We start from the raw sequence: 16,797 nt of genomic DNA, 5'->3' as shown, positions 1-16,797 counted from the left end.
TTTCATCTGTTGGACCTTCATATTTGGCTGGAGAACTTGCAGGTGATAAATGAGTGCAGAGAATATCAGTAAACTAAGCTTTCCATTAAATAATAATGGAGCTCATTCACTCTATCCAGAAGTACAAACAGTATGAACACTTTCTTCTATTCTTCCTTTGCTGCTACAAACTATCAACATCTATACCATCAAACTAAATATATATATATATATATATATATATATGATATATATATAATGACAATACAAACTATACACAAACTAAACTATTATGCAGCGGAGACGATGATCCCTCAGCATATTACGGTTTAGCTATGCACAACCTTCGGAACACTACCTCACGGGCGACACATTTCTCGGCTCTATCACGTTCAGCTTCAACACCAACAAGTTGTCAAGAGCTATATCCTTTCATTCACAGAGCTGAACTGAATCAACTGTCCAAAACTGACATGCTATGATGATGATCTTGAGCTCAACTTCCCCCACCATTTTCGACGAAGTTTATCGACCTCAAAATGACCGTATTTATGAACCTTTCCTTTCATTTCCCTTAATCTTACCTTGTACTCTTTCTTCCATGCTTCAAATCGGACTTTAATTTTACGGTATTCTTCTTCTGGATTCATGTTAGACCGTATTTGTGCATGACCTGATTTCGATTCAATTAAAGCTTTCGCATCGTTATCAAATGCGATTCTTCTCTGTTCAAATTCCCTTACAAGAGTGCTCACTGCAAATAAAGCACCGTTCATTTCTCGCCCTGCTCCAACCTCAGAGATTCCAAAGGCTTTTACAGGCGTGGTACCACCGGGAGTTCGAGATCCCATCGACGTCATATCCTCAGAATCGTAATAGTGAGGTGGTGAATTAGCTACATCAACTCTTCCAAGCGGACAGGCTACATTTTCAGCAGCAGCAAGAGTCCTTTTAGCAACAGCAAGACTCATCTGCATTAACAAAATACACATCTCAGCTCAGCTCAAAAGAGAAGTAAACTGCTATAATCATTGTAAACTTACTTGCAAAGAAGCCGTCTGCTTTTGCCACATATCCTCCATGGATTTCATCTTGGCATCATATTCTGACCGCATACACTCAAATTGCTTTACTTTCTCCCTCAGTGCAGCATTTTCCTCTTCCTTTTTCTCCATGGCTGCTTCTGCCATCACAACCCTCTTTTGAAGCTCATCCACAGTTGTTGTTAGGGATTCAACCTGTTCTTGAAGTTTGTCCTGCTCGAGAAAGAAGAATTACGATGTTATGAGCACGATGACACGGTTAATAATCATATGAACTTAAAAACACAAGCCAACACATGAAAAGTTGTCAGCTGCAGCATGTTAGGTGGAGTGCCTTTACCTCTGAAGCTCTCTTGTCTGCGTTTACTTTAGACATTCTGTTTTCTCGAAAAGAGTTCAGTATGCTCTTGAAATGCTTTCGAGCCAACGATCCACGTATAGCTGAGGGGTAAAATGAAAAATATAAGATTAAGTATGATGTCAATCATTACAAATGTCGTACCATAACACAATAACAACAGTTACCCGATTGTATTCGTATGACTGCTTGCAGCTCGTAAACTTTCTTAGGAACACTGGAAGCATAAACAACGAATGAGAACCTCGGCACATTAACGGTACATCTCCTTCTGGCATTTTCGCCACGAATAACTGCATGAATAAACAATTAATCAGTATTTATAGCAGATTATACTCTTGATTAGAAGCATGCATTCACAAGGGTACAGATAAAATATTGAACTAAAAGATCAATATGTCAAATCTAACTACAAACGAAACAGCACCAACATATTACGCGACTGGCAATCGAAACTTTAAAGATAGATAACATACGTGATTGTAAGGTAGTTGCTGCTTGCTTAAGTTGAAGGAAGTGGCCACGGGAACGGCAACCACGATAGTACTTTTGAACCGCTAGGACGCCTTGTACAACTTGCTTCCTCCTTTCCTCCAATGCCCTAATCTGAGAGCCACAATACCAATGAAATGTCATTTCTTATCTAAACTGGGAAAAAAAGGAGAGAAAGGAAGGAAGAAAAAGCAAACACGACAGGACTCACCTGCCCAGCTCGGAAAAATAGCTTGGTATAACCAACATGGTACATATGGGGGTGGACGTTAAATCGTTGCAAAACAGCCATTGATATACTCAACGGATCTCGAGATACACCAGTTTCTTTAAGGAAGAATCCGAACCTTATAACATATTCAGATATGAAATTCAATAACAGTTTAGTTATAGCATAAAATCTAAAGAAGATAGTGAAAAAAAAATTTCTTCTACCTTTCAGCAAATTCTTGATGCATCATTCTGGTAGGATAACCAGATCTTGAAATTCTGACAACCTCCAAAATTCCAGAGTATCTAAGCTGCTGTAAGACGATGTCCTCCTCGAATATGCCACAAACTTGATTCCTGTTTGGTCTTATGCAACAAATGAAATGATGGCCGGTGCGCTCCAATTTACGAAATAGGTCACATAGTAAAACCTATCCAAACAGAAGAGACAGATTTTTTGGATTATAAGTTACCACGAAAGTTTTGAATAAAGAAAATCGAAACGCTCACGACCATTTTACCTTGTACTTGGTACCCGCGCCTGGCTCGGAGGATTGTACTACTTCTGTAGAACACATTGAAACTGTTGGTTTGTGGGAATGGTTAACCATTTTTGAGGCAAATAATTGCAGTAGCTTGCAAGAACATGATGAAAAGAGTTGGATGGAATCTGAATGCAGCATATCTCTATTCTTTTCCAAAAACCCATTTGTATCGTATACAACCTACAGAAGGGAACCGAGATGTCGATAAAATCGGTGCACGGTAATTAACTTTTTTTGCTTAGAAAAAGAGAAAGGAGATAGAAACGACTAACCTCTCCAGCATAATGGCGAACACCGAAAGCCCTACCTCTCTCGCCTTTGAAGCGAGGATGAGATTTAAAGTGTTGCTTTAGTTTATTAGCAAATGTCAGATCGGTAGCCTTGGGAAAACTCAACTCTTCGTCCAACAAAGCTAGAACTCCGATAGGTTTCTGCTCGATTGCACCAGATAAAACGAATTAATCTCGCTATCTCAGGAAATGGAAATAATTTTTTATATATGCTTAAAATGATACGGATCGTGTAATTAATCCGAGTGAATTCTAGTTTCGAAATTAGTTACCTTCTCAATAAGATTCAAACACTCTTGATTGTCTTTGAAGTTGAGTTTGGTGCCATCGACCCCATTAAATTCGTAGTCCTGCAAGATAAACCGATCAACCATGGTATGCAACTTTCCTTGGATTGTTTATAAAAACGACAAAATTAAGCAAGAACACAAATCATGGAAGTGCGTGGAAGACTTCAGAATTAAGGGAAGAACAAGCAACATTTCTTTAAAGAATTGCGTTAAGTTCAGGTGATTTTAGAGTCTCACCTCCTGCTGAAGTTTGAACAGGTGCCGAATAAAATGCTGCTGCAGCCTTTCGTTTGCATAATTGATACAAAACTGTTCGAAGCCGTTCTTCTGAATTTGGGGACAACGAGATAATCACCATAACATGTCGTTTCATATTAAAAAAAAGTTACACATAGACGGATAAATAACGTGCCTTAAGTGACTCAAACCCATAGAAGTCGAGGATATTTATGGATCTTCCAGTGTGCTCCCTTCTTGGTTTAAGTGACTTATTGATCTGTTCTACAAGCCAGTCAAACAAGCTTGCATAGATGAATTTTGCCAATGCATCTCTCGCATCAGTTGCCTGTATTTGTAACGACAAATGGATATCGTGTTACGATAGAAGAATGGTTTTCTAAGACAGCTGGGAATTGATATATATCGACTTCACAGATGAGGAGAATAGAAAGCAACCTGTCGTAATGTCCGATTGCATGTTGGAGTTGACAAAACTAACTTAAGCTCATTAGGACTGCAACCCATCAGCTCAGCAGCGTTTGCGACCGCTGTATAAAAAAAGTTCAAAAATACATAAAGCAAATGAAATAGCATAATGCATAATTATGTAGGTCCTAAACGCCGCAAGTCTTCCCTTTTACCGACGTCACAAGGGCTATCAACGTCAAATTATAGCATCATGCGTAATTAAATGCATGCCACATTTAAACAAAGTAATACAAATCTTGGTCCAAGCGTTACCTTCATTAGCCATGACGACCTCCACATGATTTTCACTATTAATCGTTTGAAACGTAATGTTCCCTATCCATAAAACTGCAGCAAGCAAACGAAATGCATGCTCTTGATCTTCTTTTGTGAATTGAAGCATATCTAAGGCTTCCTGTAGGCAAGGAGAAAAAGGGATTTGACACAGTCGAGTTAGAATAAAATCTCAAAAAAGTTGGTCGGTAGCATTCGGATCAAAGTAGTATATATTTCTTTACCACAAGAACATGGAATTTCTGTGCATCGTCCACACCACCGATCACGAGGCATTCACTGTGATTAAGGTAACTGTACTCACCGGCCATTCTGAGATTCAATTTCTCTGAAGAAACAAACACAACGAAATAATTACAATTTCTAGATATTCATGAAGAGAACAAAGTTGATGATTAGAAAAAGAAAACACGAACGCAGATACCTTTAAGTGTAGATGGCGCTCCAGCACAAAGTTGATAGAAGACATGGAACGATCTCTCGCCATTGACCAGCTGAACGACCCTCGACTGCTCAAAGAAGACATAACAACTTCAGGGTGACACATAATTACAAAGTATGTTTTGATCAAAGATCTGATAGAACAGAGATAATTACCTTTTCCAACAGAACTAATCGATATTTGCCAGGTGAGTCGACGTGTGATATGCACGTAACGTTACAGAAAGTCAATAAAAGTAAGCAGAAACATAACTTATAAAATTATCCTAATATTTTCAGCACAAAAGTTCCTTACATGTCTGGATTACAGCACCACATATCTTCCCTGTTCTGCTAAAAAGAATTTCAATCAGCTTCCCCTGCACAAGGGACAAACTAGCTTGGTCAGACTAAAATGTCTGCTAGAGTTCTTTCCAAAATTGAAGGAAATGTTTTAGAAAAACTGACAAATCTGCTGGCATTGTTGTTTCTGGAGGTTTTAGCATTCCCAAATGCTTCGAGGATGACGTTAGCCCGTGGGATTCTATCGACTATGCCACTGCCACCGCCAAGAGCAGTCAGGTACTGAAGTGCAGCTTTTGCTGTCTCAGTTTTTCCTGCTCCACTTTCACCACTAGAAGAACAAGGGAAAAAATATATCATTGAATACAAGTTATACGCGCAGAAATATCCTGGATTTGGGAATACGAAATCGAAATCTAACCTGATGATAATAGATTGATTAACTTCATCTGCAACATGAATATCAACCCAAATTTGTGGGTGTTAGATATAAACTCAACTAGTGAAATACAAAGCTTAAATAAACAAAAGAATATAAATTGTGAGATCCCACATCGGTTGGGAAGGAGAACGAAACATTCTTTATAAGGGTATGAAAATCTCTCCCTCAGACGCGTTTTAAAAACCTTGAGGGGAAGGCCCAAAGAGGACAATATTTGTTAGCAGTGGGCTTGGGCTGTTACAAATGGTATCAGAGTCAGACACCAAACGGTGTACCAGTGAGGGCGTTGAGCCCCGAAGGGGGGTGGATTGTGAGATCCTACATCAGTGAGAAAGGGGAACGAAACATTCTTTATAAGGGTGTGAAAACATCTCCCTAACATACGTGTTTTAAAAACCTTGAGGGGAAACCCGAAAGGGAAGGCCCCAAATAGGACAATATCTGTCAGCGGTGGGCTTGGGCTGTTACAAATGGTATCAGAGCCAAACACCGAGCGGTGTGCCAGCGATGATGTTGGGCCCCGAAGGGAGGTGGATTGTGAGATCCCACGTCGACTGAAAAGGGGAACGAGTGCCAGCAAGGACGCTGGGCCCCGAAGGGGGTGGATTGTGAGATCCTACATCAGTTGGAGAGGGGAACGAAACATTCTTTATAAAGGTGTGGAAACTTCTCCCTAGCAAACGCGTTTTAAAAACTTTGACGGAAAGTCCGAAAGGAAAGGCCGAGAGAGGACAATATCTGCTAACGGTGGGCTTGAGCTGTTACAATAAAAGATAGTGCAGATGAATTATTCTACCTTGCATCATCCCAGAATAGGCAGCATCTGCTACAGCATAAACATGAGGGTCATTCATGACTCTCTCTCTATAAGCTGTAATCAATCCATCTCCATACTTCATAGTGTCTTTCAAGGGATTAACAGCAATCAAAACTGACCCTGCATTACACTGCAACAAGAATACCCAGAAACAGTCAAACAACAACAAGAACGAAACACGTATAGAGCGCGCATCAAAACTAAACCATACTAACATAAATTTCATCTCGAGAAAATCGTTGCTGAAGACTGTTAACAACCGAGGGCTCATTCAAATAACCAAGCTGTACAAGATCATCAACCCCCTCCACGATATCGGGATTCGTAGGTAAAAGATCTACCGTCGAAACTTTAATAACCTAAGCAGTGTACATTCATCATAAGTTTTTGAATCAAACAAGATTCAAGATACGAATAAATCACCAAGCTTATGAACTTACCTTATTGTTTGAGAGCATGACAGATGCCTCAGCCCCACTGTTTGATTGTATAGTTCCTAACTCCCATTGTCCAGATGGAATTTGACACCAAACCCGGAGTTTCTAATAGAGGAGAAAGCATGAGAATCATGAAGAACATGCACACAAGATCTAGAAGGCTAGATGAACTGTTCATAATCATTATTCATTACCAAAAAAAATTGATCCAAAAACGATCATATTCCTATTAAGATATGTGTTAATATAAGGAAAATTGTGAGCAGAAGTGGTACCTTATGGAGAAAATAGCTGATAATCTCCTCCCAGTTAGACCCTTCTGGAGAAGAACCATACGGACCATTCACTTGATCTTCATTATCCTTCTCTGAAGCAACCAAGTAAGGCGATTCATCGCCTTGATCTCTCTTCACTCTCCTTAATGCAAAGTTAGCCAGACCATTCTCCTTCCTCAATGGATCTTCCCTTCCATTGAAACCATTAATACAGCACTCAGAGGAACCGTCGCCATTAACCTTGAAATTAACGGGTAAAGCCCGCCGCAGCGGCGGAATCCGAGCCTTGGAAGTGGGCCGAGACGGCAATGCCGGCGGTAAGTCTTTAGGTATCTCAATCTCATCCCTTCGTCGAAGAGAATCAAGCATTTCCTCCAGTGAGCTTCGAACTATCGTCGATGGCGATGCAGATAACATCATTTTGACAAAACCCCACTACTTCAAACGCCAAAAACTCACAGAATTCAACCCAAAACAAAAACCCCCAAGTTCAATACACTGAAAACCCACCAAAATCAGCCACTGTAAACGAAAACCCAGTAATCAAAAACCCCAAAATCAAACGGGCATATAAGAGTTCTTACACACCCAGATTCTAGAATTCGAAAAGCAAGTGAAAAAGAAAGTAAGAAATCGAAGGTAATATAAAACTCGAATCACTTTAGAACAAAAAACAGAGAACAATCGCAGAAAACAAACTCTACAACAGCCATAGGTATTGGAAACGAGGCTAATTCCGTTAAGCAACAACCCTCCATTAACAGAAGAACAGAAAAAATGAAGGGTATGGAAGATACAGAAGCAGTTTTGGTTGTTTCGCTCTAGTTTTTTTTTCTCTCTCTCACTCTGTTTCGAAAAAAAAACCCAAAAAAGAACTGAAAGAAGAGAGAGAAAGCTCAGTTAATTTGTTGTTGTTGTTGTTGCTTGAAGCTTCTATGAAGAACAGAAAATTTTCAAAATTTGGTTCAGGTAGGTGGAGCCGTAGAGAGAGTTTCAAGCAATTCCTTCCGGAACCCGCCTGGTTCTCATTTGGGTTTCAACAAAGAAATTAAAATTTTAATTAAATTCTTAATTTTCTTTTCTTGAAATTCGGATTTTCATGAAAAGCAATGACAAAAAATATTCAGAACCCGGAGACCAACGCCTGAATCGTCATGTAAAGAATTAAAGCTGTAGCTTCAACATTAGGCCATGTTTTGGCTCAAAATTACAACTTTGCCATCACCATACATACATACATACATACATACATACAACATCAAAATTACAACTTTGCCATCACCAGACATACATACATACATCAAAATTACAACTTTGCCATCACCATACATACATACATACATATTTTTTAATTAATTTTCAATTTTCAAATTTTAATTATTATTGTTATTTATTTTTGTCAATTTTCTGTTTAATTTCTTTGTAAAAATTGGAGTTTTTTTTTTTTTTTTAATTTATTATTAATTGATTAACATACTATAATTGGGTTGCGATTGGGATTACCTAATTTCAAATTAAATGAAACAATAATATAATTATAATAAGGTTTGGTATTTAAAAGTTAATTATTTAATAAATTTAATGTAAATTACTTATTAATAATTAATTTGTTATTTAAATCATATTGAAAATTAATTAGTCAATGGCTCAAAAATCTTACTTTTAAAATTATGGCATTAAATATTCAACATGCTCCTTAGTCTTATCATCCAACAAAGTTGGTTTTTGTGTGAAATTACAATTTAGTCCCTATTTGGTCTCTAAAACATTTAGTTATGTCTTTAAGTATGTCACACCACTCTCGAATTTTGTGACTTAAGCGAGCTATCCTATGGCACATGCGCGTGTCACAATGAGGACGAGCATTCCGTGATGAGTGTTTCACGCGACTTCATTTGAAGTGGGTTTTCAATGATAGTATCGGACGACATGTGTTTTTCAAAGAACAATGTCTAAGGTTGAATTATGCACTGACTTTTCTGTACAATGTGCATAAATGACATGGTATCGGCATAGGAGGGTCAGTGCCTCGATAGAACCCAGATGAATGGATGTTCGAGTGTGCTGATGAGACGAGCGACACGTGGGTCCATTTTCGATGACATGACCCAGTGAGTTGTGATGGCCGATGACATCCCAAGACTTGAGATGGTGTCCAGACCATATGACAATATGAGATGGGATGTTGCATCGGAGATGACACTAAATGTCGATAAGAAATTAACCGACTTAATTAATATAAAATTAAATCTTACGTCATTTTCATTTAATTTATTCGAACATTTATTAATTATTATTATTATTACTATTTTGAAGAAAAGGGAAAATCCTTTATAATTTATTGGTTAAAAAGAAGACACATTTTTGTCAATCACATCACCACAAAGACATGGCCAACAACACAAAATCAAAACCGCAACTATTTTGTGGACCAAATGTATGGGCTCATTGGAGCCCCTTAATTTCATTAAATACATTTATCATTTTATTTTTATTTTTATTTTTTAATTCTTCAATATTATTTTCAACCATTAATATTTTTCAAGGCTATGTTTTAATCTATAAATAAACAAATAAATAAATAAATATATGTTTATGCTAAGTTTTTATTGAATTATGAATAAACCTCTTTTTTAAAATTGTAAATACTAATTAAGATGAAGGGCAAATGCGTAATTTTGAAATAAGAGTTGGTTTTTTTTTTTAAATTATTTATTTATTTGTCATGACATGAGTTTTTAATTGTGCCCACAAATATCTCCAAATTAATTAATTAATTAATTTATTTATTATTGTTTCTGGAAAGAACATGACTAGGTATTTTGTTGAATTTGGGAATTTAATAAATAATTGTTCTTTTAGTCAAAGTTTCTTGAACGTGACATTTTGCTTAAATTTGGAGGGAATTTTGAATTAAATAGAAAAATTAAATTTACATTTATGCCCTTTGAGGAAATAAAAACCATATTTGACTTTGGAGATTATTTTAAATTTCCATTACACTATTTTTATTTTCATATATCTTAATTTATTTTCTATTAAAATTTAAAATGAGATTTTTTATTTATTTTAGTCTTACAATATTGATCATCCAATATTAAAAAATAATAATAAATAAATACTGTGGTTATAAATTTAAACATTTCACTTCAAAATATAAATTAATATTTAATGACATGTTTTTTTTTTTATTATTTATAAAAATCTCAAAACAATATAAATTAACTTGTTTTACAAACAAAAACGTGTAAAATTAATATAAGTTGAATTCATAAGAATAAAATATTATGTATATTAAATTAATATATTAATTATTTGAAAATATAAGGGTAACATTGGAATAATATATTCAAGACATTTTCATTCAAAATAATATTTATAAAATATATTGGCAAAAATAATATTTAAACATAATTAAAATATGAGATAGAGCAATGGGCGCTTTCTCATAATCTTATTGTGTGAGATCTCACATCGATTGAAGAGAGGAACGAGTGCCAGCAAGGATGTCGGGCCTCAAAGTGGGGATGGATTATGAGATCTCACATCGATTGAAGAGGAGAACGAGTGCCAACAAGAGCCCCGTAGGGGGTGGATTATGAGATCCTACATCGGTTGGAGAAGGGAACGAAACATTGTTTATAAGGGTGTAGAAATCTCTCTCTAACATACGTGTTTTAAAAACGTTAAGGGGAATCTCAAAAGAGAAAGTCCAGAGAGGACAATATTTGTTAGTGGTAGACTTGAGTCGTTAACATGATATTAGAGTTATGCCCTTAACTTAGTCATGTCAATAAAATCCTCAAGTGTCGAACAAATGGTGTATTTTGTTCGAGGGTTCCAGAGAATGAGTCGAGTCTTGATTGAGGAGAGCTTGCTCGAGGGCTCCATAGGTCTCACAGGAGGTTCTATGTTCTGTGATGTACTTCGTTCGACGTGAGGATTCTTTACTTATAATAATACATCTCCATTGGTACAAGATTTTTCGGGAAAACCGAAAGCAAGACCATGAGACTTTATATTCAAAGTGGACAATATCATACCACTATGAAGAGTCGGTAGCAGTCGGCTTGTACAGTTACATACACCGTCCATAATAGTTTAATTTTTTATTATTATTATTTATTAAAAATGATTGGAGGTAGCATTTAGTTAGGGGGGTGGGGAGATGATTAAGGACACATGGGAGGGCAAAAAGGTAAATTGAAGTTGATGGAGGGAAAGGAATGCATGGTGTTGGTGGCAGGGAAATCAGAGGGATTTGGAATTTAATGATAACGGTAAGTGGGCCCCACCTTAATTAACTGACAAAATACAAAATACAATTTAAAAAAAAAAATTAGATCAATAATTTGCATTATAACAAATACAAAATGACCAAAAAGTCCACCTAATCCCCCGGACCCCTTTTTGGAATTTCACATTTGTTTTTATTTTCCATTAATTTTTACTTTTCAAAAATTAAAAAATTAAATTAAAAAATACCCAAAATAATAACAATAAAATATATATATATATATATATATAAATATATATATTATATATTTTTTTTAAAATTATAAATTTAGTTTATGGCCCACATGGATCATAAATATGCAACGTTCAAGCAAGTCCATTGCTTCTACTAACCCCATGTGTAAGAATAGTCTTTCAAACCTCTTCAACTATAAAACTCCACTCGAACCCCTCGAACTTTGTTAGGTCAATATTGAGCTTGAAATGGCAAGTAGACGAAACCACCATAGTTGATCGAGTGGAGTCATCTCATCTCACTATGCTCGTACTAGAATTGGGGTTGTTTTACATCTCGATCTCCCATCAACTTCTTCAAGAAAGTCAAAAGGGTACTGAATAGTCGTAAAAGTTTAAAAAACTGAGATTTCGCATCTTCTGTAGAGAAAACGACATTATTCGAACGACATGATGTCAAAATGATTCAAAACGAGGTGACTCGTGAATATCCAAAGAAAAATAGTACGAAATACATGTTGGATCCATCACTTCCGTCTCTGAAGTTCTATTTGACATGGCAGCTAACATTAATGACGTGGAAATTTTAAGTTGTGGCAAAAAAAAAAATATATAATAATATTATATTCAAGATTTGGAAACGAACGGCCGAGATCTGGCGGAAGGAAGTCTGGCGGGAGGCGGTTGGCGGCGGCGCAGGGAACAAGAGGAGTGAGAGGAAGAAGAGAGCGCCACGTCAGCATTACAACGAGCAACACACAAATATATTTAAAATAAATATATTATGCCACGTAATTAATTAGAGTCCACTTGGCATGCATTAAAATATTTGGAGAGGGTTTGCATGTTCTAAGAAATATAATTAAAAAATAGTGTATGATTGAGATCATGTTCTAATTTCTATAAAGTTGTGGTTCGCCAATATTCATCACTTCGACAATATTTTATATTAAACATTTCAATAAATTCCGAAGTCCAAAGCTTAATTAATTAAAATAATTAGATTCTTTTTATTTATTTTTTTTAAAAAAAATATTAATTTCCAACTCGTAACATTATGTATAACGAGAAAGATTTAAATATTTTTTAAACCTCGACTCATATTTAATTTCATGAGGTTTATTTATATTATCACGTTCACTCCCTAATTTTACTAGTTATTTAAAGATATAAATGGGAACAGAACCTTAAACTTCAACGTTAAATTTTTATAAAGTTAATTAATTATTTTTTTTTGTCACGTGGTCGATATCAATATTAAATATTAAAATAAGTGACTTAAAGTGTAAGATATTACGAAGAAAAAGACAATTCTTATGAAATAAGTTGAAATAAGTGGGAAATAAGTTGTAGCTATATTTGCAATCTAGTCCCTCGAAAGTTTTTCAATAATTGCAATTTCACCCGTTTCAAATTATAATTGGAACATTTGGTATATTAAAAACTATAGAGTAGAGTAGTACATTATAACATATCAAATTATTTGATAAAATTCAACATTTTCATTATTGAATCAATATTAAATATGTTTGTTGAATATAATTCAATCGTTATTAATTATCATATTTGTAATTACAAAATTTAATCATCAATATAAGTATACCCTTAGACGGTAAAAATATATTTTTTAAAATTAATAATAAATAATAAATTCGACTTGAAATGTAAATAAGGTAAAGATTTGTGGGATATGTGAAATATTTATTTATTTATAGATTTGGTGATGAGAAGTCATGTGGAATTTGGACACATTTTAATGATGCAATATAATGGTGTAGGGAACATGAAACTCCGACATAAACTTACTCTCTCCTCTCTCTCTTAATAATAAAATGGAATAATTTCAATTATTTTGTTTTTTACTTTAAAAGTACTTTTCAATTTTATTATTTTGTCTTCATATTTAGTTTTTCTCATTTTATTTTATATAAATTAGATGTTATATAAAAACTTTATAATATAGAATATATTCATAATCTAATTAATACATAATTTAAAATTGATATAATGGCTAGAATTTCATTTAATTTATAAATAAGAGACCCGTCCCTCAAACGGGGAGTGAAGATGGATTTTCTTTTAATTAGCTAAATGGAGCTAGGAGGGAGGATTATATTCCTTATCCCGATAACCGCTTCAATATATATATATATGATGTCCCACCTTGGTTGGAGAGGAGAACAAACCACAATTTATAAGGGTGTGGAAACCTTCCGCCAGTAGACGTATTTTAAAGCCTTGAGGAGAAGCCCAAAGAGGATAATATCTGCTAGCAGTGGATCTGGAGTGTTACAAATGATATCAGAGCCAAGACACCCGTGTTTTAAAGCCTTGAGGAGAAGCCCAAAGAGGATAATATCTGCTAGCAGTGGATCTGGAGTGTTACAAATGATATCAGAGCCAAGACACCGAACGATGTGTCAGCCTTCTCGCTGTTCCCCGAAGGGGGGTAGACACGAGGAGGTGTGCCAGTAAGGATGCTGGGCCACAAAGGGGGTGGACTTGGGGGCAATCCCATATCGATTGGAGGTGATCTGGGGCGTTACAAATGGTATCAGGGTCAGACACCGGACGATTTGCCAGCCTTCTCGCTCTTCCCCGAAGGGGGGTAGACACAAGGCGGTGTGCCAGTAAAGACGCTGGGCCCCAAAAGGGGTGGATTTGGGGGTGGTCCCACATCGATTGGAGGAAGGAAAGAGTGCCAGCGAGAACGCGGGCCTCGAAGGGGGGTGGGGAGGAGAACAAAACACCATTTAAAAGGGTGTAGAAACCTTTCTCTAGACTCGTTTTAAAGCCTTGAGAGGAAGCCCGAGAGTGAAAACCCAAAGAGGACAATATTTATATATATATATATATATATACCCAAAAGCTTAAAATATTAGATTAGCTTACGTGGCATTCCTATTACCTTCTAATACAAGGTTTAGGCTTAGGCTTAGGCTTTGGCCTCTTCTTTTACAGACACAACATATAGTTTCACGTTTCCACATGCATTCTATTCTCTGTCCAATTATAATTGCACGCCCAAGTTTTTGCCAAATAATCTATCTAAATAACTATTCTGTTTTCTCTAACCAATGGAAACTCTCCACGTGTGCCTTAGTTAATAAATTATTCGGAAAAAAACTCGGGTTATATTTTTAACCCTAAAATAATATTTCCGGTCATATCCACGTTGGACTTTTAATAGAAGCCCATTAATCTGCAAATGGCCCAACTATCATAAATGGGCTTCTGAAGTCCAAAGGCCCAATTAAAATTAATAACCCTTTCACTTGTGAGCTCCTAACTTTCTATATATTTTATAAAAAGAAAAAACAGTTAATCAAAGAATCAAAGAACTCGAAACGAAAATCATCAAGAACAAAACCCTAAATCAAAAACGCATTCAACGTAAATCAACTAACCGATCAGAATGCGAGCAATTTCAGTAATAGCTTCCGTTGATCATCAGCTCAAATTTCTTCAGTGATTCCTCCCTCTGCAGCCTCATTTCTTCCTTAAACTTCTCTATAAACGCCTCCACCCGCCGGTTTAATTCCTCCTCCGTCACCGACGGCATTTTTCTCACTCTCGCCGCCGCCGCTGACCGTCTCAACTCCTGGTTCTTGTCGTTGTTCTTGAAGCTAGTTTCCGATTTCGTTACTTTTGGAGGGCTGTTGTTTTGGCCTATGGCGGTTTCTTCTTCTTCTTCGTTCCGTGTGGTATGCGACTCACACGTATTGGATTTATCTAACCGTCTCGAGAACGGTGCAGAATGGCCCTCCGTTATCGCGTTCCACGCGTCGTCCAACGTGTCGTGTCTGTTCATCGTGGACCATCTCGACGTCGTCCCTGCGTCACGAATTCACCCTCCGAATATCGAATTAATTACGGTTCTGCCATCTGTTAATCAGTTTCTGAAAAGAAAATTATAGCGTTGAAGAGTGAGAGGAAAAACACTAGAGAACTGCACCTGCAGGAGTCGTAGCAGCTTTTGCAGCTTTCCGATTACGGATCTTCGAAGAAATCGGCGGCTTCTTATCGTACTTCTGCAACAACTTCTCCACCGAATCCTCTTTTTGCAATCGGCTCCGATCAGTCTCGCTGTTTCCATCATTTTCTCTGTCTGAAATCTTGGAGTACAGTTCCGCATCCGATTTCTCTTCAACTTCCGAAACATCCGCCGCGAAGACTTCGTCCGCATCGCGACCGCTCTTCTCGAGAACATCGCCGACGGCTCTAATAACTGTGAAATCTGCTCGTGAATCAGCGTACAGCTTCAGCGGCTTCTTATCGTACTTCTGCAACAAATTTTCCACCGAATCCTCGTTCTGTAATCGGCTCCGATCAGTCTCTCCGTTTTCATCATTTTCTCTGTCTGAAATCTTGGAGTACAATTCCGCATCCGATTTCTCTTTATCTTCCGAAACATCCGCCGCGAAGTCTTCGTCCGCATCACGACCGCTCTTCTCGAGAACATCGCCGACGGCTCTAATAACTGTGAAATCTGCTCGTGAATCATCGTACAGCTTCGGCACCGTCGTCGACGGAGGATCTACCAGGTACTGATGAAGCTTGGAAGAGGCGAGAATACTGACGATAATAAAGTTAAATAACAAGTAAAGGTAAGGAGGCCTTAACCATAAAACGATGGAGCTCCAAACGGCAGGAACGTCGGAGACGAGGATGTCGACAACCAGCGGAACGTAGAACTTCAGAGTCTCCGCCATGGATAGAATGGCGGAGGAGAGGAGTAGGAGCTTGAGGAATAGAATCCATAGACGGTTTGAAGTCATTACGGAGAGCATATCGTGTTCTTCTGATCAGCGGTTCAGAGAAAGGTCGAGAAAGAGGGCTTTGGTTTACAAAATACTCGAAATATGTGGGACTTCGCGACTATTTATTTAATGTGTTAAAATTAATTTCATTAAAAAATTTCAAAATTATAATACTTTTATTATAATACTTTTATTATATAAATTTTAGTTTATAATTTATAAATAACACTTTTTCTTCCTAATTTATAAATAACACTTTTTTCTTCCTAATTTATAAATAAATTTTAGTTTATAGCAAATTTAGCCATATAAACTAAAATTTATAAATAATTTATAAAATCATTAAGAAATTAATTTTTTTTTTATAGCAAATTATATATATTAATATATTTGCGTATCCAAGTAAATATTAAGTGACAAAATAACAAGCAAATATCAAAATTAATATATATTTTTTTATTTTTGAAGGAATTAATTAAAAATGAAACAAAATTTAAAGTTCACTAACTTCTTTTTGTCAAATTAATGATTAAAATTGACCTTATTTTTTCTTTGAAATATTAGTAAATAATATTTTATTAAAAAATATTTGATTCAATGTTAAACTATAAAACTTAGAATATATATAAACATATAAATTTAGGGTTGTCCTTAATAAAAGAGTTTATAGTAATTTTTATTGTTT

General features: G+C 36.1%; 2 protein-coding genes across 2 annotated transcripts; both read right to left on the bottom strand.

Annotated features, from left to right (window-relative positions):
- Positions 1-63: 63 nt before the first annotated feature.
- LOC111796588 (myosin-2) lies at positions 64-7,986 on the bottom strand. The gene is made up of 24 exons (XM_023679277.2): positions 6,883-7,986; positions 6,611-6,712; positions 6,386-6,529; positions 6,150-6,300; positions 5,333-5,360; positions 5,077-5,242; positions 4,925-4,988; positions 4,786-4,799; positions 4,613-4,697; positions 4,413-4,516; positions 4,168-4,309; positions 3,883-3,974; positions 3,620-3,772; positions 3,445-3,534; positions 3,190-3,267; positions 2,900-3,058; positions 2,604-2,807; positions 2,308-2,513; positions 2,084-2,219; positions 1,857-1,986; positions 1,548-1,673; positions 1,363-1,463; positions 1,023-1,235; positions 64-950 (listed from the first exon to the last, which is right to left on the bottom strand). The coding sequence occupies exons 1-24, from the start codon at positions 7,300-7,302 to the stop codon at positions 456-458; spliced, it is 3,603 nt and encodes a 1,200-aa protein (XP_023535045.2). The 5' UTR covers positions 7,303-7,986; the 3' UTR covers positions 64-455.
- Positions 7,987-13,402: 5,416 nt separating this feature from the next.
- On the bottom strand, positions 13,403-16,257 carry LOC111796630 (uncharacterized). The gene is made up of 2 exons (XM_023679345.2): positions 15,308-16,257; positions 13,403-15,186 (listed from the first exon to the last, which is right to left on the bottom strand). Exons 1-2 carry the CDS (start codon positions 16,140-16,142, stop codon positions 14,780-14,782), a joined length of 1,242 nt encoding a protein of 413 aa, XP_023535113.2. The 5' UTR covers positions 16,143-16,257; the 3' UTR covers positions 13,403-14,779.
- Positions 16,258-16,797: the final 540 nt, after the last annotated feature.

The sequence above is a fragment of the Cucurbita pepo genome, chromosome 6 (assembly GCF_057944985.1).
Source record: "Cucurbita pepo subsp. pepo isolate OVF chromosome 6, ASM5794498v1, whole genome shotgun sequence".
Classification (NCBI taxonomy): Eukaryota; Viridiplantae; Streptophyta; class Magnoliopsida; order Cucurbitales; family Cucurbitaceae; genus Cucurbita; species Cucurbita pepo.
This window is presented reverse-complemented; position numbering and strand designations above follow the sequence as displayed.